At 46.7% G+C, this 26,634-nt stretch overlaps 3 protein-coding genes across 3 annotated transcripts in view; 2 read left to right on the plus strand and 1 right to left on the minus strand.

The window, feature by feature from the left end:
* The first annotated feature begins 8,042 nt into the window (after nt 1-8,042).
* Nucleotides 8,043-9,089, plus strand: LOC135816091 (histone H1-beta, late embryonic-like). The gene has a single exon (XM_065329460.1). The coding sequence runs from the start codon at nt 8,127-8,129 to the stop codon at nt 8,736-8,738; it is 612 nt and encodes a 203-aa protein (XP_065185532.1). The 5' UTR covers nt 8,043-8,126; the 3' UTR covers nt 8,739-9,089.
* Nucleotides 9,090-15,077: 5,988 nt separating this feature from the next.
* On the plus strand, nt 15,078-22,134 carry LOC135816096 (cilia- and flagella-associated protein 95-like). The gene is made up of 5 exons (XM_065329467.1): nt 15,078-15,572; nt 16,674-16,779; nt 19,286-19,410; nt 20,211-20,279; nt 21,217-22,134. The coding sequence occupies exons 1-5, from the start codon at nt 15,466-15,468 to the stop codon at nt 21,398-21,400; spliced, it is 591 nt and encodes a 196-aa protein (XP_065185539.1). The 5' UTR covers nt 15,078-15,465; the 3' UTR covers nt 21,401-22,134.
* The window catches only part of LOC135816095 (protein C-mannosyl-transferase DPY19L1-like), a 34,271-nt gene continuing 29,467 nt past the window's right edge, over nt 21,831-26,634 (minus strand). The window contains exons 17-21 of the mRNA XM_065329465.1: nt 26,113-26,211; nt 25,352-25,424; nt 24,709-24,808; nt 23,950-24,075; nt 21,831-22,791 (exon numbers count right to left, since the gene is read on the minus strand). Of these exons, the coding sequence (XP_065185537.1) occupies nt 22,638-22,791; nt 23,950-24,075; nt 24,709-24,808; nt 25,352-25,424; nt 26,113-26,211 (552 nt within the window). The 3' untranslated portion in view covers nt 21,831-22,637. The remainder of the gene's footprint in view (nt 22,792-23,949; nt 24,076-24,708; nt 24,809-25,351; nt 25,425-26,112; nt 26,212-26,634) is intronic.

Here is a 26,634-nt window from a genome sequence, read left to right on the forward strand (position 1 = left end):
TTTGTGTGTGTTTGTACAGTGTTTGTGTGTGTGTGTGTGTGTGTGCGCGCGTGCGTGCGTGTGTGCGCATTTTTGTGCACAATTCCGTTATGAAGTACAAAATAATAATGATAGGTTTACCTTTTGTACACTCGCCAAGACTTCGGTTAGATTCACTGAAAACCTTTCTGGCCAACCTAGAGGCTGAGCCTTCCGTTTCCTAAACGGCTAAAGTCACCGCGTAGACCCGGGTGCTCGAATGAGAGACGGGGTACCAAAACAGAAACAGCCTGAAATTGTACCTAAACTTATTCCGATTTCGTTTAGTTTTCACAAATACCATCAACATACGGCCCGCTAACGGTATGCCAAATTTCAGCTCTGCCCGGTAAACTGTTTTTGAAATACTCACGACCCACTTTTTGTTGGGTCCTTGATTCGAGGATATGGGTCTCCTGTAGGGTGCTGCCAAAGACCTGCTGAATCTGCGGCTCCACTGACCATCTTGCTCTCAAAAACGAAGTAGTAAGTTACTACTCCCTGCCCTCAACTGCCATACCAAGCGTAGACGATGGTAGACCCGTGTGCTTGAATCGGAGACGACCTGACGAGTTTGCTGTTTCTGATTCGAGCACCCAATTTTCAAGTAAAAAATCCGAAGGAAATACGACTATTTTGCTGCGTGCTGCAGCTTGTGTTGTAGCGCACCCAGGTTCTGAATTCCTGCTAGGTGGGTCAAGCCAGACTCTCTTCCTTGTTCCATCGCCTCTCCAAAAGTATATATTCTGACATTGTTGAGATTTACAGATGAGAAATTGCACACCTGTCAAATCGTTTCTGATTCGAGCACCCGGGTCTACTCAGTATACGAGTAGAAAAGTGTTGAAATTATCAAGATTTATAAATAACGACCTGCAACCATGTACAATGTAGATAGATAGGGAACACACATTGATTGTTTTTAAAAGAATCCAGGCAATATCATGAATCATGGAACGAGTGCGTAATAATGCTCCATGTTGCGTTTTGACGATGCTGAAGGAAGGGAGCCGTTGCGATTCACTCACAACACACGCACAGAAGTCCACTCGACTGCAATTTCAGTGCAATTTCTGACACAAATTCATAACTCCACGAGTACGAGGAAGCTCAGCGGATCTCCACAAGAACTTTCGCCCATCACCTGCAATGGAATATGGGCTGTATGATACGACCAGCGGCTAACACGGGAAGTGGCGTCATTTCCAGAAATCTCGTTTCATTCACAACCATTTGACTGCAATTCAGTGCAATTTCTGCCACAAATTCAACTCCACGAGTACGAGGAAGCTCAGCGGATCTCAACACGAACGTTCGCCCATCACCTGCAATGGAATATGGGCTGTATGATACGACCAGCGGCTAACACGGGAAGTGGCGTCATTTTCCACAAATCTCATTTCGTTCACCCCAACTCAAATAAAATTGAAGTACAATTAGGGATTTATCTTCCATTTCCATCGCCTCAGAATAAATTAACTTCGATAAACTGAGAGAGAATGAGTGAGGCAGCTGGAAGAATTGAGGATGAAAATAGAGATCAGAAGACTCGACGGAGCAATCGTCTCCGTGCTCTAAGAGAAATTGGAGAATGTCCCAATTAGTATTTCAAGAAGACATCACAATTTTCGAATTTCCTGGCCTCGCAACACCGTTCCCTGGCAGCGTTCCCCCGGCAGCGCGAGGCAAAGATGTTTTCTGGGAATGTGTGCCGTGTCCTCTCCCGGGCTTTTACGACTCCCTGGTACAAGTAGACTGTCTGGACTGGACTGACATAGTCTGTGGTCTGTAGTCATGACTCACGTACATCGTCATCGACGTCAGCAGCTAGCATGCAGCATGGCCATGGCATAGGCTGAGCCCAGGGCCTAGGGCTTGAAAGTGATGACGTCAAAAACGGCCAGGGAGTACTAAGTTGACATCAGATTTCTATTTTGGATCCACTAAGGTGTGACTTTGCTATTGGCAGTATTGCCTCAGTATGTGGGTGCATAGCAACCCACTCGTGTCGTATGCAGGGGTGACTTTTACTTCGCCACCAGTTGTAACCCCGGCCCCAGTAGCCAAATCAGTCAGTTTCACTGGTTACATCACCTTGCTGTGAGTAAGACGGCTTGAAATGTGCTTGGATCCATACAAAAACTGGATCCAATTTTTGAATTTTTGAAATTGTTGCTATGCTTTGACGTAGCACTTTCAAGCCCTATTGCAGGGCCAGGGCCTAGGAGTCAGGGACTGAGCCCACCACGTCATCATGCATTGTCATATCGTCACGACGTCATGCAAGCATTATCGATCGATAATATTATAGGGCTTGAAAGTGATGACGTCAAAACGGCCAGGGAGTAGTAAGTTGACATCAGATTTCTACTTTTGGATCCACTAAGGTGTGACTTTGCTATTGCCTATGTATGTGGGTGCATAGCAACCCACTCATGTCGCATGCAGGTGTGACTTTTATTTCGCCACCAGTTGTAACCCTGCCCCCAGTAGCCAAATCAGTCAGTTTCACTGGCTACATCACCATGCTGTGGGTAAGACCGCTTGAAATGTGCTTGGATCCATACAAAAACTGGATCCAAGTGGATCCAGTTTTTGAATTTTTGAAATTGTTGCTATGCTGTGACGTAGCACTTTCAAGCCCTATACAAATCATTGTGTACAGTCAGTCAGTCAGTCAGCGTAGGACCGGGGGGTATCAGTAGTACTATTACTACACGTAGTAGATCTACATAAAATCATAATCATTACCGGGAGTATACCCCCCCCCCCCCCCCCCACTCTTGGTATTACAACAAGGAGCCAGGTGAGAACCTGAGGAAACCGACCACATGCCTGTGACAAGGGCAGTTGGGACTTAGGACAGTGAGTAATAATTTCAAGTTATTGAATAGGATGAAGGCCGCAGACATCACGCAACTACGTTACTTGTTTGACATGTATTACTGTGTATTTTATAACAAAAATATTATTGAAAACCCAGAATCGATTTTCTCGTTCCTATCATCAGTGAAAATCGATTCCGCTGGGTTTTCAATAATAGTTTTGTTATAAAATACACAGTAACACATGTCAAACAAGTAACATAGTTGCGTGATGTCTGCGGCCTTCATCCTATTCATAGCTTTATTAATTAATTAATTTATTAATTATTATCTCCACGTAAATTGTAAAAAGGCGACGTGGAGACAATAATCACCAAATCTTGAACAAATTGTCATGTTGCGTGGTGATGTCTGCGGCATTCATACTTTTCATAGCTATTATTAAACTTTTATCTCCACGTAGATTATTTGGCACAATTATCAATGGAATTCGTGACTAAAGAGAATGATGAAATTACAATAGGATTTATACACTTCGTGATCCAAATCTTTGTAAACAAAAAGAAAATGTCACCGCGCTTACGCTATTTCAGTAAATTCGCACTCACGTGACACACACTTGCACATGCATGTCCATTGTCACACTGCACTTGCTGAATTTCCTATCATTTCTCACCTCACCTATAGTTTATTACCTGTGCAAATTGTTCCTAGGTTTGTGCTATTTTTCTTACTATGCTTGTATCCTCGCTGTTTCACTCCAAGTGTATAAATCCTATTGTAGTTTCATCATTCTCTTTAGTCACGAATTCCATTGATAATTGTGACAAGAAAACGTTCTGGAATACATTATTCGTCTCCATGGTTGTGATATGAGTGCGCATTTAGTTATATTCATTCCACGTAGATTATTTGTATATTGTACAATCGATAATCATTGCCGGTATGTGTAGGACCTACAATGAGTCGGGACTCAGGTCTCACGCCAAACTCGCTCCAGGGCCCCAGTGCAGGGAGTCGTGAAAAGCTCTTTCACGACTCCCTGCTGGGCCTCCACCAATCATTATGCTGCAAGTACAATCATGTACATCAGGGAGTCACTCCCTGATGTACACCTGCCGGGTGTAGGTAGGGCACTCATGCCATGATCAGTTAGTTGATCACTGGCATCATGGAGTCCACTGGAGTACAGTGCTGCTCTATGAAATCCAGTCGCGTCACTCAAGTCTGCGCCTTGCACCATTTCGCAGCCCAGTGTCCACAGGTGTAGGGCTGTGCAACGCCCCGTGGCGTGCACTTGAGTGACGACGCGACTGGATTTCATTGAGCAGTACTGTACATGCACAACAATTTACAATATAATTATGTACAAGGTTATGCGAATCATTTCATGGTGGTGAGTCAGCAGAACCGCTTATGGACGCTATCAAGAGTGCATACCCCTCCCTCCAAGAGTGTGCAACTCCCGCATACCCTGCTGTCCTGAGAGAATTTCAAGTCGAAAATGCACGTCATTTTTATGATGCAATGGTCCTCGCAGGAATGATTTACCGCACGATGTCTGTACGGGTGTCAACGCCTAACTTATGCTCCCTGTACAAGAGCAAACCGGATTTGTCCACCGCAGGCCCAGAATACGTCCGGTTACAAACGTACGTGTACACTGCGCATTGCATCATAAAATTGACGTCAACTTGGAATTCTGTCCGAACAGCCCTCGTCGTGGAGTTGCACACTCGCGGGGGATTATGCACTCTTGACGCCATTTACACAGGGCAATTCAAGTGCAAGTCGCTAGTGCATCGCTGGCTGTAGGCATTTCCTGATTATGTTTTGCATAATCTGTTTGATGTTTGAGGTGTAAATGCATCTTTGAGGGAACACTGCATCCTACGCTAGATTATATCTGTACCGGCGGTATTGGTAGAGCTGGGACCCATGCGACACTGATGAGGCGAGGTTTCATTGAGCCTGGCCAAAGCAATGTTAGGACTTCGGAGGATTACCAATATCAATATCAATTAGGGCTACAACGGGTAGGGGTTTGGTCGGGTAGCGAGTTTGGATATTTCTATCCGGGTAGCACGGGTACGCTACCTGGTATTCATTGACATAGTTTGTACAGTGAGTGTGCACTTGAGCTACATAGAAAGTGTACCGTAAGCACGTACCCATGCTTCTTACATGCACCGTTGCGAAAACAGGGTACTCCAACTACCCGATCAGGTTCTCAGGAGCAAACTGCTACCCGAATACCTGCTCTAATTACGGGTAGCATGGGCACCCTACTACCCGTTGGCACCCCTAATATCAATAATGCCATCAATCACATAGTCATATTATGCAACCCAGAGAGAAAAAGAGAGGGAGGCATGTAAATCTGGCGCGAGATACGGACAGAAGTACGATTCCTCAATTTCAACCCTCCCACTCAAGGGAAGGGTTGAAATTTCAACCCGCGTCAAGCGCAATGCGTCATGTAAACGCGCCAGTCAATCTGTGTACGACGGGTTCAAACTCGACCCAGGTTGAAACGCCTCATGTAAACACAGCCTGAGAGCGATCGAGCGAGTGAGAGACAGACAGACAGGAAAAAAGAGAGAGAGAGAGAGAGAGAGAGAGAGAGAGAGAGAGAGAGAGAGAGAGAGAGAGAGAGAGAGAGAGAGAGAGAGAGAGAGAGAGAATAAACAGGGTAGTGTGAGATGAAGTATTTTTTAATTTGTTTTAAATATCAAGAGGTATGCCTGTGCCCAGCCCTAGTGGGACAACGGGATTCTTGACGTGATCTACTAGAAAGCAGTATGAGTACTTCTGTCAGTTCTGAACTACGTCTGATTCGTGCACAAAATGCCTTCTAATCCACTCACCTGGCTAATTACTAGTAACACATGCCTACATTGCCAGTACTTCAGTACATGTATAGCACTCACCGTCAACGATCAGAATGGTTCGTGGTATGAATCGCCTCACTCCGCTCTTACTTCCAGAATGAGAAACAGTGAATAGTCCATCTGCAACTCGGATTTGGCCAGCATTTCGATAATGGGATGCTGAGCAAAGACAACTTGCATTGCGGCACACAGGGATTGGAGCACTGCCTGCTGACTGGAACACCACGTACACACCGGCAGGCAAGCGGTTTCGAAGTGTACATGGACTGCATGTTCTACAAACATACACACACACACTCTCTCTCTCTCTCTCTCTCTCTCTCTCTCTCTCTCTCTCTCTCTCTCTCTCTCTCTCTCTCTCTCTCTGAAGGGAGACGTCCTGCTGGGTACGAGAAAAATGACGCATAAACGTGAAAAGATCAAAGCCCAGCACGTTGACGTTTTAAAGACTAGTTAAAATAATTGCTGACAGCTGCCACTTGCTACACGAACAAAATTACAACTGCAGCAGAACAGAATTAATACACGTGAACAGCAAGTCTGGGTGGCAAATGCCAAGACAAAACTCAGTTTGGATACGGGCACACATCACAACTCAGAGACGTGTACCAGGTGTACAGTAGCAACAGTGTTACATACACTACAAGGAGAGAAAAGAGAGCACCATCAGCTGCAGGTCAAGACTTGACTTAACAGGAACATACATTTCCACTGTGATGCATGCCATTTCCTGATCCTTTTCATGTTACCATGCCACGATACGTGTGGACATTAGGCCTAGTGGACATAGAAACTCGATACGACACACTACATACAGGCACAGGCACACATACAGGCACAGGCACACACACATACACACACACACCCACACCCACACACCAAAGAGAAACTAAAATACCTTCTAGCCACTCCCAAACAAACACACAAGACACTGGTGTGGGGGAAAAAGCCCACGCCTGTCGCTCTGAAAAGCTACGCATGGATGCACACAAACCAGGCAAGCAACAGAAGACAACACAGCAGAAATCGCATTCTGAACAGGAACAGGTCTCCGAATCCTGGTGGCCTCAAAAAGCAAATGCCAAAACAAAACAAAAAACAAGATCTTGAAGGAAATTTTGCACATTGTGCCATTCACACAAATTGCAGTCATGACCAGTATGGCTGATCCAAAAACTTCAGCGTCATTCACCCGCAGACCACACCAACGGCGAAGAAATTTGTCTCGCGGACAGACAAAACGATCCTAGCAGTACCGTAGAAGTAACTGACCTCCAACATCCACAGCTACTATCAACAACTTGAAAATCAATTTTCAAACAATTTCAATACTGACACATAACGTCACATGTAGTGGTAAATGCAATTCAAGCACGACCTTCAAGAAACAACGAAAACCAAAGGGAAGTTGACCTAACCTCAATAACCACGAACCCACAACAGCACAGATTCAGCTTCTGATAGACTGGGAAGGCCATAGGAGGTATACCGAGGTAGAGAGAACAAACTCACCGAAATATCTTCAAGTCAACACGTCATCACATCAATTTATCATACAAATAGCGAGAGCAAACAAAGATCCCTTCTCTCGCCCGCCTGAAGCTTTTACATACTCCTTGCTGTTCTATCGTCATTAGTGGAAGACAACGTGAGTGTAGGCGTATAGAAAGCGGATTTGGAGGGTACTTGAAGGAAGAAATGAAGAAGATTCGGCAGCCATACAAAATGATATTTGGAAAAGACGATGACGACAGTGCACGGAAATACCTCTCCAAGATGATGGAACAAGACAAATTTGACAAATTTACAACACGAAGAGGACGAAGAAGTGTCCTACTAGTTATCAAAGGAGTCTTACCTGAATTATAAGTAGTATCAATGCGTGTGCACCACGACCAAGTCAACAACGACACAAGCGCCATGACGAAAACAAGGCATCGATTCAACTTTACATCTTGATAACTCTACATTACCGGGGCGTAATCACACCAAATTTTCATCCACGGGTAGCCTAGACTGTCCTCTCCACGCAAAATAACACTACTGGGATATTCAAGGAACTAAAGGAACATTTCTGCAAGAAACAAGAGGACCGACAACGCATCTAACAGATTCTTCACTTCTCCATTGCCTTTCTTCTTCGTTCCTTGGTTTCCCTGGAAACCTCGTGACCACCGTGTTCTCCAAGGTCGTCACCTTTGGCGGTAATTCTGAATCTGCTCCGAGCGCGCTGTTCGTTGAGTAGCTGTCATGTGAGGCGTGCATGCACTCAAAAGAGTACAAATAGTTGCGTACATACAGTATCCGCTCATCTCGAACTTGTGTAAGTTATTTTGCTAGTCTGATCCGATACCTTTTAGTGTCTCCCTATTTGCCTGTATCACCGATCATCATGTCTACTCCCGCCGCCGCACCCGCCAAGCCGAAGAAGGCAGCCGCGAAGTCTACCAAGCCCGCTGGTCCCTCCTACATGGAGCTCGTTAAAGAGGCCATTGTAGCTTTGAAGGAGCGTGGAGGTTCCTCTCGCCAAAAAATCGTCAAGTACGTCTGTGCTAAATGCCCAGGCAAAGAACCAAGCACCGTCAACACGCAGTGCAAAATGGCCTTGCGTCGTGGCGTCGAGAAAAAAATCCTCAATCAAAAGAAGGGAACTGGTGCTTCAGGCAGCTTTGCCATCAACAAGGAGGCGGCTAAGGCGGCTAAGCCTAAGCCCAAGAAGGTCAAGAAGCCAGCCGCAAAGAAGCCTGCTGCAAAGAAGTCCGCAGCGAAGAAAACCGGCGCTAAGAAGGCCACCACCCCCAAGAAGAAGCCCGCTGCGAAGAAGCCGAAGGCCACCACCCCCAAGAAGAAGCCCGCAGCGAAGAAGCCCGCAGCAAAGAAGCCTGCAACGAAGAAGCCCGCAGCGAAGAAACCCGCTACAAAGAAGCCTGCAGCAAAGAAGCCCGCAGCAAAGAAACCTGCTGCAAAGAAGCCCGCAGCGAAGAAGGCAGCCAAGAAAGCCTAAGTACATAAACTTGTATTAGTGACTGGAGATATTTAGGCGATCGAATATGCATGACCACTGTTCTTTCACAAAACATCTGCGACTTCATCAAATTAGGATGCAAAATTATGCTGGTTCATAGTTTTCGGAATATGTTTTGTTTGCCTAGGATTCAAAACTAGTTGTCTTGTAAGCTCGTAATTCTCTCTCTGATCCTAGCCGCTCATTTCTACCCAGAGATCCAAACCTTATTCTTTTTGAAGCTTCACGAAACACATGCTTTATGTCTGTTATATCTGTAACGTCTTCCATTCGAGCTTGAGATTCATACTGTCGAGTGCAACTGAGTGATAGTTAAAATGTAAAAATTAATTATCCCGCAGTGTTGTGTTTCTTGAATGTTGCGTGGACGCGGAGCGATTTTGAAGTTGTGGCCAGGCGGCTGCTGAGTCTGTAATGGGTGATATCGGTGCTAGCTTGGTTGATTTGTCAAGGGTGTGTTTTCCGAGAGTAGTTTCTGCATGACTGTAGTACTGTACGTGGTAGATGGGTTTATTTTTTATTTTTTGGCCCACCTGTCGATCAAGCTGCAAGGACAGGTTGAAGAATTATACTCTCGTACATCCATTTCTTGGGTTACATGACGGTACTTACACGACTCGTTAATGTACAGACAGCCTTGCAGTGCAGGTGGTAGTTGACAGCCTACTCCAGTGTTCAAAGTGTCTGTGGTCCTTGCTGCAAAGTATGTAGTCTGTCATGCTGTAAAGTCAGTAGATCTACGTAGCTCTCTTGCCTTGGTCCGTCCATGCATGGCGAGCACAGCCCACCTCAATACATGTACCAGACTCTCCTGCACATTCCACTCGTACATGATTGTACTCGCTGATCTGACTGTTACGATTATGACTGTGTGTTACGTTGGCGAAATTGCTAAGCCAAAGATCGTACAGTACTCAGTAGAGTCGCGCGCGGAAGAACGCGCCACACCCTAGGAACGGCGGTGTGTGCGTTGGTTTTCCGGCAACTTTTGGGATACATAATGTCAAAGACTCATTATGAATCCAGTACGAGGACGTGTTTACTAAAATAATTATTTATAGAACGCAGCCAGGTTGCTGAAAAAAATAAGAACGTCACAGTCTTGGACGCGCCACTCTTATCTGTACTAATAGTAGACTCACTAGTACTAGACTGCATGTAACACCAAGAGTAACACGGACACCATTGCGAAGGAGTAGTGGCACTAGTGCTCCTATCCCTGATTCGATTGGGGCCCTAAATGTGTTATCAGGCCAAACTAAAGAAGGTGTGTGGTTCGACTAACATGGACATTTTTTTTACGGGCGGGCGGGCGGATTTTTTTTTTTTAATATATATTTTTAGTACATGTAAATACACTGTATACGCGTATCGAGTAGACTCTACTACCAGCACAAGGCAGCAGTCGTACCACTCACTGCACTGCACTGCAGTACAACTACAAGTCAAGTCCAAAAGGAGCCGCCTGCGTCCGCAGACTCACGCCGCACAGCACGTAGACGTGGACGTGTTCAGTCCACGTACGTCAGTCACACGATAGCCCGCCGAAAAAAAGTTACGGTCGGGCTGAAATTGTACGGTCGGTCGGGTGAGTCGAACCACACACCTTCTTTAGTTTGGCCTCATTATTAAATTTTTGATAGGGCACTGCAGTCCCCACATCATGGTATAACTATAACTAATAATATTATTACTTATGTATCGTGCGTGGAGAGGGAGGCCACTCCAGCTCCACTCCCGATATCCGTATCCCTGAAGGCTGAAGGCCTGATCCACCCCTGAAGCCTGATCGTGGACCATGCATGGGTATGGGCCTATGCCTAGGCTAGGCTATGGCCCGGGTGGCTGTACCGGTCTGTGGAGGGCTCTACCGGTACATGACAACAGTAGTCAGTACAGTCATGATCTATCTAATAATAATAATAATTCGCGGGATTCGCGTTGGCATCGCTTGAATGTTCAGAAACACACAAACTAGCCTTCGCTTCCGCAGGCCACCACTATGCCTATGCCTTGCACACCTTAGTGGCGAATGCAGACCTCACAAGTGAGTCAGGGGAGAGTAGGTGAGTCTCTCAACCAATCGGGCGTGTAACGGCCCATAACCCTGTAAACTGCATCCTTGTTACCCTCACTCCGAGCTGTGAGTACCCAGTTGACCGTGGGTGCACCGGTGTCGGCGCAGTTCACCACACATAAAAAGTCTTTACTCACGTAAAAAGTCTTTACACGCTCCCTGCTACCAGCGCGGGTCTCGAACTCGGGACCTCATGATTCGCAGGCAAGCCTGCAAACCAATCGGCCATATGCGTTGGTCTATCTACAATCTATCTAAGTCTTCATGACTGATGTCCAAGGACTGGCAAGTAATGCAAGGACTCGAATACTATTACTGGTATACATCCCATGCCCAGGCCGGTAGGCCAGGGAGCGATCGAGCCACACTAGTGACTAGGCATATGCGGATAATGCCGGCAGAATTCGGTACTTTCTCTGGTTTCATGTACAGTGTGTTGTCTGTATGTGGATAAAGAAATGGAGCAGAATTCGAGGAATTGCCCGCCATAAGGTTTGTATGGTTCTGCCAATTTCACTGCTTTTCGAGCAGAATCTGCCACCTTTTCGAGCATTATCCGCCAATGCCTAAGCCACATGTGCACACACGTACACCATGGTACACACGCATATAATTTCCGAAATGTGTAGCATATTTGTACACCGTACATATGTTGTGTTGGTCCTTATCTGCACCGTATGACAATCTGTACACTAACTTGTACATGTACGCATCTGTTTAGATAGTACCGGTAGTAGTAGTAGTATTCTTTTATTTTCCATCGGAAGCCTCAACAGTGATGAACACAACTCTTAAGAGGGCCGATAACAGAGTAGAGGGGTGTGGGGTGAGAAAAATAATAATAAGAGATGTTTAATCTAAACTAAACTGATACTTGTTTGTTTGTTGTTTGTATTCTTTATTTAGAGTGGGAAGTCCAAAACAGACCCTAGCCTAATAACAATGGTCCCACTAGTGAGGGAATGCTGTATATCTGTGCATAAGGATCTGTGAGTGTAACAGCAACTAGTAGGGAAAGAAAAAGAGAGAAGCAAAACAACTCAAAACAGGATAACAGGATGATACTTGGAACAATAAAGCAGCAGCAAGCAGTAAACAGTAAACACAGGTATACAATACAAGCGATGCAGATCAATGAGGCCGTTTGCAGAAAAGAAGATCAAAATACTTCTGAAAAGACGCTGCGTCTTTAAGCATGGTCATAATGGGATAAAAAAGTAAAAAAGTAAATTATCGTATCCGTTCCCGAAGGGAACTCACGACGGCCGCTAACACCCGATAAACCCCTTATCCCTAATGGGATAAGGCAAGAAATAAAGAGATGTTTTTAAAAACGAATTTAAAGTAAACTAGGAACGCAGTAAACACAGTTATACAATACAGGCGGTGCAGATCAATGAGGGCGTTTGCTGAAAAGAAGATCAAAATACTTCTGAAAAGACGCTGCGTCTCTTAGCATGGTCTGAAGGTGCTTAGCAAATGTAGTGCGGTGCTGGGTGCACCACTCCACAGGCAAAGAATTAAAGAACAGTGCAGCACGATTTGAAAAGGACACCGTCAGTCGTCCGGAATTTAGATATTGCAATAGCAGCATTAAAAGAGCTTCTTGTTGTCCTAGGGCCGGTTGAAACTTGAGGGGAAAGGTCCGTCAGATTTGGGAGAGGGAAAACGACATGATTAACATGGATAAATTTAGCAATGCTACGAATAAAGTAATGTTCAAACGGATCAATCTACAATCTAGCTAACAGCGGCAGATCGAGTACATACTACTAGCGAGAGTGCATACACGTTTATGGATTCTTGATACTAGTAACCACACTAGCTGCGAAGCCTGTTGTTGTTGTAGAAGTTTATTTAACGTCGCACCATAAACAGACGGTTTCCCCTCCTTTTGATAAATGTGAGGACGACAGAGGGAATGAGAGAGAGAGAGAGAGAGGGGGGGGGGCAGAAATACGGAGAGAGGAAGGGTAGAAAATAGTTTAAAAGCGAATCAACCTCAGTCCTCAGGGCTACACTAAAGCAAAACCGGAATGGGAATATACCACACACACTGTACATGTATACAAATCTGTGAAACACGTTTCCTATCCTTCAGTCCCGCGGCTATACCACAGAAATACTACAACTTACAATAATATCTGTTCGACGTATGACGATGCCCAAGAAGGCATGCCACAGCCGCCTTCACCAGAGCAAAGGAAAGCTGGGCTCAGATCAGAGCCATTGCTACGGGGAAGGCTCACATGATTCTTCGGGACTTCATGCTTGCATGCAATTCTGCCAAAGGGGGTGGAGCATAACGTGAATATTACTTGTAACCATGTAATCATGCCACGGTGAAATCAACCTACACCAGTGAGTGTGTGTGTAATCATCATCATCACACATGTATGTGTACGTGTGGCCACAGTGCTCCGCCGCAAATAAGCCATCGCAAACTCGCTGGTTCTGAGAGATCGGGAAAATTCAGTGAGGCGGAAATTGGGTGGTTTACATTAGCAGGAGTTTACGCGATACTGTAAATATACAAAATTTCGGCGCTGCAAAATTTCGGCACTTCACGAATTTTGTCATTTCGGCGGCGATTTATTTTCGGCGTGGGGTAGAGGCGCTACCCTGCGACAGATGCGACAGATGCTGTGAAAATTTTCATCGGCGTTTTAATTTAGGCGTTTTGGGTCGGTGCCGAATATAGCCGAAATTAAATAGCTGCCGAAAATTTGTATATTTACAGTAAAGCCTCTTTTACAGGCAAACAAGCCATATCCCCCCATGGTGGATAAGACCATGGTGGATAAGACCATGGTGGATAAGACCATGGTGGATAAGACCATGGTGGATAAGACCATGGGCGGCTTAAGCCATGGTGGATAAGGGTAAGCGGATTAAGCCATGGTGGATAAGGGTAAAGACACACCTGGCAATATGGCGGTAAACACACGCCTGCCCTCACACGCTCTCTAGGCTGCAAAGTTCTGGCACAGAGCGCTCCTTCTCACCACCACCACCATCAGTTCGCGCCTGGCGCCTGGTCGATGCATGGCTGGCGGTATCCGGCATAAGGATAAGGGTAAGCGGATTCTGCCATGGTGGAAGGGTAAGCGGATTATGCTCGGAAAATTAAGTTCTACCGGATGCTCGCAGGATGCTCGAGAAAACAGCCAATTATGCTTTTTTATGTTTTACCAAAAAGACCAAAAGAACAGATAATCGTCATGAATAAAGGTCTCCGGGGTACGCGTCGTCGTCCCGGTGGGCTGGCAATTTGCGATGGTGTCGGCCTTGGTGTTGGCCGCTAATATTCATGCGTATGGCACAACTTGTTGTTGTTGTTGTGTGTGTGTGTGTGTGTGTGTGTGTGTGTGTGTGTGTGTGTTTGTGTGTGTGTGTTTGTGTGTGTGTTTGTTTTCTTTCCTTTTTCAACCTTTTCAGCTGTCATTTGCCCTAATCATGCCGCATGCGTGTTTCACAGCATAGTACGTTTCCGCTTATTTTCTTCTTCAACACACGCTAGCTGTACTACATTGTTCTTGCCCGTACAAGAGGCTGTACCGACTGGTCACCTATGAAAAAAAGGACTCAGACCATTGTCATGATGTGGACTGGGAGCTTTGTGGAAGTACACGACAATACTAAGCACTAAAGCAAGAGGAATACCAAATCCACAAGCAAACGCTGAACTTTTGGGAGATGTCCCATAGTGGCTGCTAAAATATTATTCCAAATCGACAAGAAGCGCTACATGTACATGTACAGATACAGGTATGTATGGTCCTTCAATAGCAGGTGTTGAGCGCGGTTACATGGGGGGGGGGGGGGGGGAGAGGAGGGGCAAGGACAATGCTACTTGCTAGACTAGACTACATGACTACTACTACTAGCACTATTCAGTCAGACATAGTCTCTTACGAGCCATACTCATTTCAATAGTCATCATGGTCATACAGCGCAGTCATACATGTACATGTAGTTACCATGGTCACAGACAAAGCAAGCTAGATGCTATTACCATGGTTACCGATACCTGCCTGGCTAGTGCTGGCATAGCTACACCGACTCATTCACCATGTTCACTGTCACAATGTCAGACTCACTGTAAAAAGCCTCACTGAGTCACGTTCACTCAGCGACATGACAATCAATCATGTCGCTGGGACGATGTCTGATTATGATCACAGATCAGGCTGACTGAGTTTAGACTCACTACACTGTAGATCTACACGTACATGTCCGTACTCTTTATTCTTTGCATGGCTGAGGCCGTGAGGGGTGAGGCCTGTTGTTTTGTCAGTCATTTGATTTGTAGCCTATTGACTTGTAGATTTCCAAAAATTATTCGCAGTCTTGGGCCAAGGTCTATCAAGGAGTTCTGTGAAACAAGGCAAACACACGGTGGCTAAATAATTGCTTACACGTACGTACTGATGTGCTCGTAGAGTCTGCTGCGGCCGGGCCAGCGTTGCAACCCTTTTTGGCAAAGATACCGTACTAACGTTACTAGGCAGCGACCACTGGAGTTCAGACAACTTGCGGCCTGTTCATCGGGTGGTGAAAGGAGAGGGTTAGGGTGGGCCTAACTTCCTGTAGGCGACAATACCCGAAGTGCCGAGAGCGGCGGCGGCCATGTCGTCCAGCAGACCAATCCCGTCGTTTCCCGAGCGCAAGGGCACGCTGCTTCTGCGTTCCGAACACCAAGACTACACTCTGCAGAGAACGGCCGTAACCGGGTGGTACGTAATTTGTATAATTATGCCATGCAACTAATTTAGTAATTACTTGCAAGCTCGCACATGCACGTGTAGGCTTGGTCACCATGGTCACTGTTGTCATGGTTTTACCTATACAATTATTCATTGCGACATGAATATTTATAGCAGTAAGTGTACACTGTGTGAATGCTGACATGGGTCTACATCAGTACACGTACACAAAGGTAAAAAAGAATGGTTCCACCAATTATATATACAAACGTTGTAACGCTGCGTTTCATACACGTAGCTAAATGCTAAGGCAATCATCAGACAACTAAGTACATGTATGTAGTCATTCAGCGGCTGCAGTAAGGAGTTGTATTGCACAGGCCCGACGGAACCAGTCCGGTGGCTGCAGTAAGGAGTTGTATTGCACAGGCCCGACGGAACCAGTCCGGTGGCTGCAGTAAGGAGTTGTATTGCACAGGCCCGACGGAACCAGTCCGGTGGCTGCAGTAAGGAGTTGTATTGCACAGGCCCGACGGAACCAGTCCGGTGGCTGCAGTAAGGAGTTGTATTGCACAAGCCCGACGGAACCAGTCCGGTTGGCCACCAACGCTGCCTACTGCTGAGGAGGTTATGCTGTTCACCCACTGTATGATAGTGTATCATACACAATATGGCCCAGGCCATGGATGACGGATGGTGATGACCCACGAGTATTACTATGCTACAATCATGATATACTGATCTACCCATTATCAGTACTATCTACCCATACATGGGTGCAGCGAGTGTTGCTTTTGGTTTTGGACCACTTTGGTGAGAGAGAGAGAGAGAGAGAGAGAGAGAGAGAGAGAGAGAGAGAGAGAGAGAGAGAGAGAGAGAGAGAGCTGTGTTGCGACTCCGAGTTTCACGTTAAGTCACGATCATCGGGCAACTGAAACTCGGAGTCGCTACACAGCTCTCTCTCTCCCCCCCCCCCCCTCCCCCTCTCTCTCTCTCTCCCTCGTGTGTGTGGAAGGCTCTGCCCTATACGGGCATCGAGCAGTGGAGCACGCACACTTCTTGATTACGTAAACATTGTATGTGATTGGCCGTGTCGTGATGTTTTCCTATTGGCTATTGCCATGGCTACAGGCACCAAGCCAGGGAAGCTGAACCCAGGGAATACGTGGTAGAGGATCACATAGACAACCAGGACTTGCACAGATCAACATACCAACGTCTTGGCCAGGACGATGTTGTAGGTGACATAACACTATTAATTTCCATTATGCCGGGTCTGCACCCTTGATATGTCTTAAAGCTAGGGGTGAAAGTTGGCACTGAGATCCCGAGTTCGAGTACTCTGAATTTCTCCGATCGAATATTCGAGTATTCGAGTATTCTTGATATCCTAAAAATTGCACACCAACCGCCTCAAAAATCACATGATACAACCCTGATTGAACCGATTGGCAGTTCTTTTCTCGGGTGTATTGGTTGGTGGGTCATTTGGGCTCTCTCTACTCGTGTACAAATGTTCACCACACAGTCTGCACATCAATATCTGCTGACTTATTATTATTATTATTATTATTCTCGTATCCGTCCCGAAAGGGATTCACGACGGCAGAATTAACCGTGAGCATGTGTGTGTGAGAGTGGGGGAACGAAATGAAAAAGAAAAGAAGAGTCTTGTAATAAAGGTCAAATTTAAGAAGAGCAGTACTAGACTAAATGGCTGAGCAGATGTTACTCCATTGTTTTCTGTCGCGGGCATAGGTGCCGAGATCACGAAGGCAGCTGGGCTTAAAAATGCAGATAGGTGTGAGGCGGACATCTCGCTGGAGACTTGTGGTGAGGCAAGAGCGGGGTGCACCTATTCGAAAGGGCTGACTGGTAGCATATGTACAGAAAGCAGTGAGAGCAACATTTGCAGGGATGTCACTTGGCTGGCGTAATATATGTCCTAATAGCTTCCACCTGTCCCGCTTGGCCATTTCAGATACAGAGCACTGGCCAGTAACAGCATTATAAATCTGCATTCGAGATGACATCTGGGTAGGTTATTCCAAGGGTACACCGCAGCTGTTTCCTATGAAACACATCTAGGCGCTTTTCTTGTGCACGGGACAGGCCATGGCAAGCAAGGTTGTAGGTCAAGATTGGTAGAACGAAAGTGTTGTATAAACGAATTTTGATGGGTGTAGAAAGCAGGTTGTGTTTGAACCATAACTTCAGAGTGTCTCGAAATGCTCTTGCGGCCAAGCCAATACGGCGTGTTACGTCCTCCCCGGAGCCGTATAGCAAGCCGAGTGTCTTCACCTGTCGTCAAGCTTCTTTACCACGAGTTGTGCCGACCTTTCTAGATGTTGTAGAGGTGGCATCTCCCAAAGTGGGTTCCAGGTAAATACGGATCCACTCAGTCTTACTGGTATTGACGGTAAGACCCCATTCGGAGAAGACGCCTGCGATGACGGGTAGGGCGCTGGTAAGGAATGATTTTGATGTGGAGATGAAGTCTACGTCATCGGCGTAAGCTGTTTCTTCAGGTAGAATGTTGTCTGCTGATATCTGCTGACTGCTGCTCTGAAACTGCAGACTTATGTGGTAAATGTATGTACCATGTATGAGCGAGTACTCTGATTTATTCCGAGTACGATTATATTCCAAAAATCCAAACGAGTATTCGAATATTCGGTATAATTGTTTCACCCCTACTTAAAGCTATAATACAGTATTCTAAATGTCATTTAGAATACTGTATTATAGCTTTAAGACATATCAAGGGTGCAGCCATCACTCAACCGGCATCATAACACCGGATGCAAATTGAAGTACAATGTGTTTCTTCCAGAGTTACAAAGTTCCTGTTCAAGTAGTTCTTGTCTCCACGGCGATTGTTTATAATACTGTACAAGTACTCTTAATTTAAAGCGAAAAGCACAGCTCGGTCAATTCCACCATTCATTGCGTGATTATCACCTTGCTGAAATGAATTCCAATGCGGCATGAAAACACAACCTTCTCGGAGCGTGTTGGAAGTTGAAATCTCCTGCATGGTGGTCTGGGTTCGAGGAGGAGGAGGCTGTGATGTATCATTAGTGAGATATTCCCAGCGAATTCGGGAGCAACCTTCGGTGATAAGCTCACTTCAAAAACCTCGTTGTTTGTGCCTTTTAGCCGAAACATGTTCCAAGCAGGAATATGAGTATTGTGAGTCAGACCCGCCGGAACCGGTCCGGTTGGTCAGGTTATTACCGGACCACTTGAACTTTTCCGTCCCCAACACGTGTTTCCTACTGTGGAGGGCATGTGCTTCCGCCATGTCATACACAAAGTATGAAGGGCCATGGTACTACCGGACTGATCAAAAACTGCTTCTGGTGGTCCTGTGAATCATGAGTGCAATGACCCATGGCTCGGAGAATAAAAGGGATCGGCATAGTATTTCTGAGAGGAACGTGTATCGTGGCCCAAGTTTCACCTTTTCAGCACACTGTACTGCACATTGCCACATGTAGCAAGTGGGTATGGTGCATAGAAGAACCAGTCGTTATCACCGCAACTGACGACCCAAGAGAATGCAGCACATGCACATGTACTCTTACATGCCTGTGACTCAAGCCATGCCAGCGTGTTATGGTGCATGTACTAAGCATTGTGCTACTCCCTGGTTATCAGGTATTACCCTATGTCCAACCAGTTTCTGGGGCGTGTGTTCATTCTCGGCGCGCATGATCCTGTGTGTGTGTGCATGTGTGTAGGAGAAACCCGAGTCGATAACCAAGACATCCTTGCAAGAGCGTCAACTACTACCAGACTACACGGAGCGACAGGTCGGTCCTCCAATGGTCAACGAGAAGAACTTCTCCAAAATAAACTTTGACAGGTAAGGGAGAAGATGGCACACAATGTCATTTTTTGGAAGCAGTTCAACATAATGGGGGTTCACTACTGTAGGTCCTATCGTGGACCTGGTGCAGCATACTGCATGTACCAGCAATCATTACTCAGTCTCCGGGTCTGAGGCAAAGCAGCAGTATTGCGCCAACTGCACCTGAGGCACCACAGTACTGTCGGGTAGCGCCTAAGAACGGCCAGACTAGAATTTCATCAAGCACAGCATGCCAATACTATACATGGTGACTCAACTGCCCATAGACTGTAATACATGAAAATAATAGCGGTCTAGGCTAGGAGGCTGACCCCCCTCCCCCCCCCCCCCCCCCCCCCCAGTTCTTTGGCGACCGGCAGTACTGTATGACTCACAACTCTTTTGAGTGGAATTCGAACCACACGCAAAGGTTAACGCAACCCTCCCCTAACCCGGCCACCGAGCACAATTCTAGGACCGGTGAGCAGTATAATTACTATGAGACGTGTGCTTTTGAGTCTTGACCGTGCAGCGCGTTATGCTCTGGTCTCAACGTGCACGTCCGAAATGAAAAATTGACGAGTGTACTGTTTTGATACATACAATCATGTTCATAATCATGCCATGCTGGATTTGCAGCCTACATTTGTGCACCATCGAGAATGCACTGTCGCACAGTATGGTGACATTGCAGTGCCAGCTAAATTGAACTTAGGTGACGTAATGTTCCACGTGTTTTACTGCTGTGCTTGTGGTTCGGCTGTGCTTGTGTTTCGGCTGTGCACGTGTTTCGGCTGTGCACGTGAACCCTAAAGGACAACCAAGGCACCGGAGCAAGGATTCGGCAGCGTGCTGCCACAGCACAAGTCTGGCTACAACCGACAGTGAGTAGTAACACACACACACATGTGTGTGTGTGTGTGTGTGTGTATATATGTGTGTGTGTGTGTGTGTGTGTACGCGCGCGCATTTCTTCTGAGGAACTAGCCCATCGTTTCGGTATGTCGTCGTCAATGGCGGAGGTCGTACGCTGTCACCGCTTACGCTGGCTTGGCCACCTTGGGCGAATAGAGGATTCTCGTCTCCCCAAGCGCGTTCTGTTTGCCGAGGGACTCAACACAAGGCCCAGACATGGTCCCAAGAAACGTTGGAGGGACACCGCCGCTGCTGATCTGAGTACTTGGTGCGTGACAGGTGGCTGGTGCGACTTGGCACAGGACAGACGAGACTGGCGCCTCATGTGCAATCGTCCCCGACCGGCTGTGCCAAAGCCTAGAGTGTTCATTTGCGGCTGTGGCAGGGACTTCCGTCGGCCCAACGATATAACTCGCCACAGGAAATACTGCAACTCCTGATGCTATCATTGCACGGAGCAATGGGCATCCAAAGGTCCAACGGTGTGTGTGTGTGTGTGTGTGTGTGTGTGTGTGTGTGTGTGTGTGTGTGTGTGCGTGTATGTATGTGGCGGTCAATTCTTCAGCCTTGCAAGCTGTTGAATGGTGCAATCCCAGCACAAGCTGCTATGGCTTCTGTTGTAGCATCGCTATCATCGCCTCCAGCGATGGGCGTCCAATGGTCCAATGGTATGTGTGTGTGTGTGTGTGTGTGTGTGTATGCGTGTATGTGCGCACGCGCGCGTGTTGTATGTACGTGTGTGAGAACGTGCACACATTTTTTTCGGCTTTGCTCACACTGCATGCAAGTCGGACATGATTCAATCTCGTACCAGCTTTGGCTTCGAGAGAATCTACACAAACGGGCTGTGTACAACAGTTCCTCTCCTGACAACTGTCTGCCTTGGTCTTTTATTGTGCTCCTCAGCCATTTGAACACAACATACGCCCTGAACTTCCAGCCGCCTGAGGGGTATGACGAAAGCCAAGCGCTCACATGGGAGAAAGTGAAGGAAATGGAAACGGCACATGACTACAGCAAGCATCGTCATCGTTCATCACATTTCACGGACACGGACAACTACAAGCAAAGTGGGCAGTGGCGCGACTGATCACAAGACATTTGCTGAGAGTAGGATGAAAGTGGTGGACTGATAGGTGGTGATGTGTGCAGAGAAGAGAGGAGTGATAGCTGTGTCCATGTACTCAATGACCAGATGATAGATTCTAACATTACTGGTGAATATTGATTGAACAAACACAGGTGTGCTTTTACACTGTGCAACACACATACAACACGCACACAACACACACATACACGCACACACACACACACACACACACACACATACACACACCACACACACACACACACACACACACACACACACACACACACACACACACACACACACACACACACACACACACACACACACACACACACACACACACACACACACTACCACCACCACCACCACCACCACCACCACCACCACCCACACACGCACACCACCACCAATCTGCAGGCAACAATACCTGTTGAGCTAGTCATGCTGAAACCCAACAATAGAGTCATTGATGAACACCAGTGGAAAGCCATATATGGACTGGACGGAATGTTTGTACATGTACGACGAAAACGAAAAACACAAAGAGACAAATTTGATCCTTCAAAAAGGATATATGAACATAATCATTCTACTTCGAAGTATCTTCCACGAAGACAGCGGCACAAATCAGCCTTGAATTAGTTTCTCTTATCATTGTCTTAGTTTGATCAGACTAGTGCATTCCTAAAATAACTACAGTTGAGAAAATAGAGTGTGTTGTATTCTCGATGTGAGATGTATGGCTATGTAGTGACGTGCGTACATGCGTGAGCGTTTTACGTGGAAAATATGCAATCTGCAGCAGAGAGACTAGAAGACGGGAATATATCGGGTGTTAGGAGTACATTGCTCGCGACCTCCATCATGCATGCAAAGCGAAAATATTCAGAAAATAGTTTTTTTTGTTATAAGAAAATATAGCCATCATCAAGTTGAGCCACAGCTCTTGCAAGACGGAGGACACTAGAGCGCTCCCACAAATGTAGGGGCAACCAAACATGATAGTAGCATTCATGTTATTATCAATGCTAGTAGTGAGCTCTAATAAAAGCAGCTGATGGAAAAACAAACACTAGAGCAGATGAGCACACGGGTGCTGCATGCCGTATTCTTGACAATCAGCGCGTGAGTGTGTGTGTCTGTGTGCGCACGCGCGTCCGTGTGTGGCCTTGCACAGCTTAGAAAAGAAAAAGAAAACATGAAGCATGGCGCTGTTCAGCGAGGGCAGAGAGGGTGGTTAGCTGACCTTCAGTACCTGGTAGTTGTCATTCTTGAAGGCTTGTTTGAACGGCTTAGGCACGACACTGCTCGCCACTGTGGCACAAAACTGCGGGTCATCACGATGCACTGGATCCTCCACGTCCCACATTTCCCCCATAGTGCAACCAGGCCTGCAGGCAAGTATACACATGAACACACGTGTACAACAACAAACACCATATGCAAGGTGATCTTAGCACACACCCTAACAGTACCCCACAGGCTAAGCTGACACAGTACCAGGTGTCCTTGGACTGTGCTGGCAACACAGTGTCAGTGTCAGTAGCTATCCTGACACAACAACTACAGTACTACTCAATGAAATCCAGTCAAGTTTCTCAAGTACGCGCAGCCCTGGACCTGCGAACACTGGGCTGCGAAAAGGTGCACGGCGCCAACTTGACTCTGATGACTGGATTTCGTTGAGCAGCACTGTAGTTCAACTACTGACTAATTGCACTGTATCACACCATGATGCACAAAACTATGCACAAAACCATGGGCTCAGAGCAGACCTGGAACCCAAGAAGGTCCGGGCTGGAAGAAATTAGGGCATCCCAGTCTAAACGTACATCGAGGTAGCAAGAACCTTGGACTACATCCTTAACTTCAGCCTAGGATGTTCTTATTTTTCCAAGTGGGCCAGTATTGACCTCAATGTTCTTGGAATCCCCTGGTCTAGTGTACTGTGGGTGAACTCAAGCGTACATGTATGTGCAAGGCACATAGTTTCAACACAAGCAAGGTGTCATGCTGTAGCTCTGGGTTCCGTGCTTCCGCACTCATCACACCACTTCTTCACCCAGTAGTCTACATGCACACGCACGCACACACACACACCACTCATGACTCAACAATGCTGGTGCACTGGACCGGTGTCAGTCATAATATCTCTATGTTGCTAGTAACTTGCTACTGACAACACAAGACATTGCCACCAGAGAACCAAGATCGGCGGACGGTACATGCACACTACTTTGCAAAGGCACCACCAGCACTCCACACGCATAACTAACCAACAGACAAAGAGCAACACTAACCAACAGACAAAGAGCAACACGGCGGCAGCAACATGGCAGTAGCAGCAGCAGCAGCAGCTATTATACTTCAAAGTATGTATAGACATTGCTGTTGCAATTCACATTTCTCTTATTCAATTTTGCTGTTCACCGTTAGAATTCTTCGCTCTCCTTGCATTCATATCATCATTGCTTTGTGCGGTCAATAAAACACCTTGAAACCAGCAGCAGCAGCAGCAGCAGCAGCACAGGCACGTCTCTGTCACTTACCCGCTGTTGCGGACACACCAGCCGTTCTCCACAATGACGTAATCAACGCCCATGCCTCGTAAGGTCTTCGCCACCGTTTTCGGCGGCTTGCGGCTGTAGATCTGATAGACTTTCAGCGTACGTCTCCTGCAGCAATGCACGCAATGCAATACGCACATAGATCAGAGCCACAACTGTAAACTGTGTGTCTTCTCAACACAGGTACACAGGTACACAGCTAATGAGTGACAAGTAACTATTCCATCCTCGACTAGTCACTGGTCACTAATGTGCAATAGACTGGGTGTACACTGATCAAGTGGGTACAAAGTGCATACCAAAGTGTACAAAAAATGGGCGTTGCACTATGTCGAGATTTCCGAAGCACCGAAACTACGACAAAAGTCTCTTGAGAGCACCTGTTTTGTCCAAACACGTGTATAGGTGACATGCCTACAGCACTCCGTATGTAGTCTATAGCAGCAGCAGCAGCAAACATGTACAAAGTGGATCAAAGAAGTTCGTGCGAGAATGCACAAAAATGTACAGCACGCACGTACACGTATACACCTGTTTTAGTTTGACAGCATATTACAAGGTGGTGGAACACCGTGTTCAGAAACAGTGTCCCCTGCTACAACCATCCACCGTGTCAAACTAAAAGCGTGTTTCTACAATACAAGGTTTATCTAATATGTATACACATACATACACGCATGCACACCCAGACACAAACACACATACAAACGCACACGCGATACAGTGGTACAGATGCCTTACCTGACGTCGACATCCTCGTAATGTGGATGATTGACGATGGGCCGATACGCATTCAGCTTCACCCCAGCCATAATGGGCATTGCACCGGCAAATACAGCAGCTAACAACAGCATGCCAAGAAAAACACAAATAACATGCGCAATGAATGAACACACGTACAAGCACGATCAGGGGCCTTCTGTAAATACCGATATTTATTTAGAAACGAAGGCTAGTCGTTTCTCTTCAACCCCCCCCCCCTCCCTGAGAAACGAACACATACAAATGGTACATAGTACTGTATCGATATTTCGGTATTTTTTCTGGACATGCTCACACATGCTTAATGTACATCGATATTATTCGAGAAACGAACAGGCGCTCAACCCTCTCCCCCCTAAACGACTAGTTTTCGTTTCTAAATAAATATCTATATTTACGGATGGCAATCAGCGTGTGTGTGTGTGTGTGTGTGTGTGTGTGTGTGTGTGACGCCAAAGCAACACCCACCCACACACACACACACACACACACACACACAACACACAAACACAACAGACACTCCCCCCCCCCCCCCCACACACACACGCAGACAAAGAAAACACCGTTTAGTAGTAGCAGAAGCAATATCAATACGATTCAATAGCACTGCGCCATAGCTTACTGGCTGGTGTTTTAGCTTGGATCCATTCGACCAGCTGCTCTTGCTGAGGATCATTGAATTCCCCTATGGTGTCCTACACACAGGGGGGCATAACACACAACAAACCACTCATACATTATACACAGGAACATACATGAATGTACTAGGAGTAGTTGACAGTGTTGCCACATCATTATAGCCAAATATCAGTAGGATGAAAAAAATAAAAATGCATCAAAGCCCCCGGACCCCCCCCCCCCCCCCCCATTCACAGTAACCCCAATGTACACACATGCGCGCACGCGCGCGGAACTGTTAAGAAACCTTTCACGGCTTTGCGTGAGACTCGGGCTGAGTTTGCCGATTTTCCCCAGACAGCTGATGATTCGCTTAGCACCTTAGGAGAGAGCTAAGGAAACACTCGTGATGAGCAGTAATAGCCAAAAATCTGGACCATGACTTCTAAACCAAGCACAAGGGCAAACTTGGATACTTTCATGGCTGTTGTCGGCAGGAGAAGGTCAATTGTCGGCAGGTCATTACAGGCCTCAAAAATCGGCAGGCTACTGACATGTCGGCAGGTGTGGCAACACAGAGTTGATGATGATGATGATGATGTGTATATGTACCGGATCAGGGCAACAGCCTGTAGAACTGCTGCAAAAGAAGGACCCACGAGCGGGATTCGAACCTAGCACCCCTGTCTTTCCGGGACAGTGCCCTATAAATTAGGCTACCAGGGATCACACACACCCCTGGGTCATTCTTGCTACCGAACGTACCCACTGCTTGCGTAGGTTAGAGTAGCCCTGGAAGGCCATGCAACCGGCGATGACTGCTACAAGCAACACACGCACGTGCCGCTGAACAAGATTGAACAGCTGCGGTAAACGAGAAACAGAATACGCAAACACACATATACACAGCACACAGGCATGCATACACATATACACAAATCATAGACATAGGCACATAACACACACGCACACACACGCACACACGCACGCACACACACGCACACACGCACACACACACACACACACACACACACACACACATACATACACACAATACTCGTATAAGTAAAGTTCCCCACCGAAAGAAGAGTGCTCAGCACCACGAGGTGGAGTCAGTACACACAGTGCTGTGTGCACACACCTATAATTATACTTTGAAGTATAGGCAGACAGACGGACACACAAACAGACACACACAGACAGACACACATGCATGGATACAGACACATGTAGTCGGAACATAACAAAGAAAGCGGGGTGGTCTGGTCTCAGCAACAATATTCTGCA

The sequence above is a fragment of the Sycon ciliatum genome, chromosome 4, assembly GCF_964019385.1.
Source record: "Sycon ciliatum chromosome 4, ocSycCili1.1, whole genome shotgun sequence".
Classification (NCBI taxonomy): Eukaryota; Metazoa; Porifera; class Calcarea; order Leucosolenida; family Sycettidae; genus Sycon; species Sycon ciliatum.

Excerpts from the sequence above, each read along its gene's own strand:
- LOC135816091 (XM_065329460.1), top strand. The coding sequence starts at position 8,127 with ATGTCTACTCCCGCCGCCGCACCCGCCAAGCCGAAGAAGGCAGCCGCG.
- LOC135816096 (XM_065329467.1), top strand. The coding sequence starts at position 15,466 with ATGTCGTCCAGCAGACCAATCCCGTCGTTTCCCGAGCGCAAGGGCACG. Across the intron at positions 15,573-16,673 it reads AGAACGGCCGTAACCGGGTG|GCACCAAGCCAGGGAAGCTG; the intron begins GTACGTAATTTG and ends CCATGGCTACAG. Across the intron at positions 16,780-19,285 it reads GTCTTGGCCAGGACGATGTT|GAGAAACCCGAGTCGATAAC; the intron begins GTAGGTGACATA and ends GCATGTGTGTAG.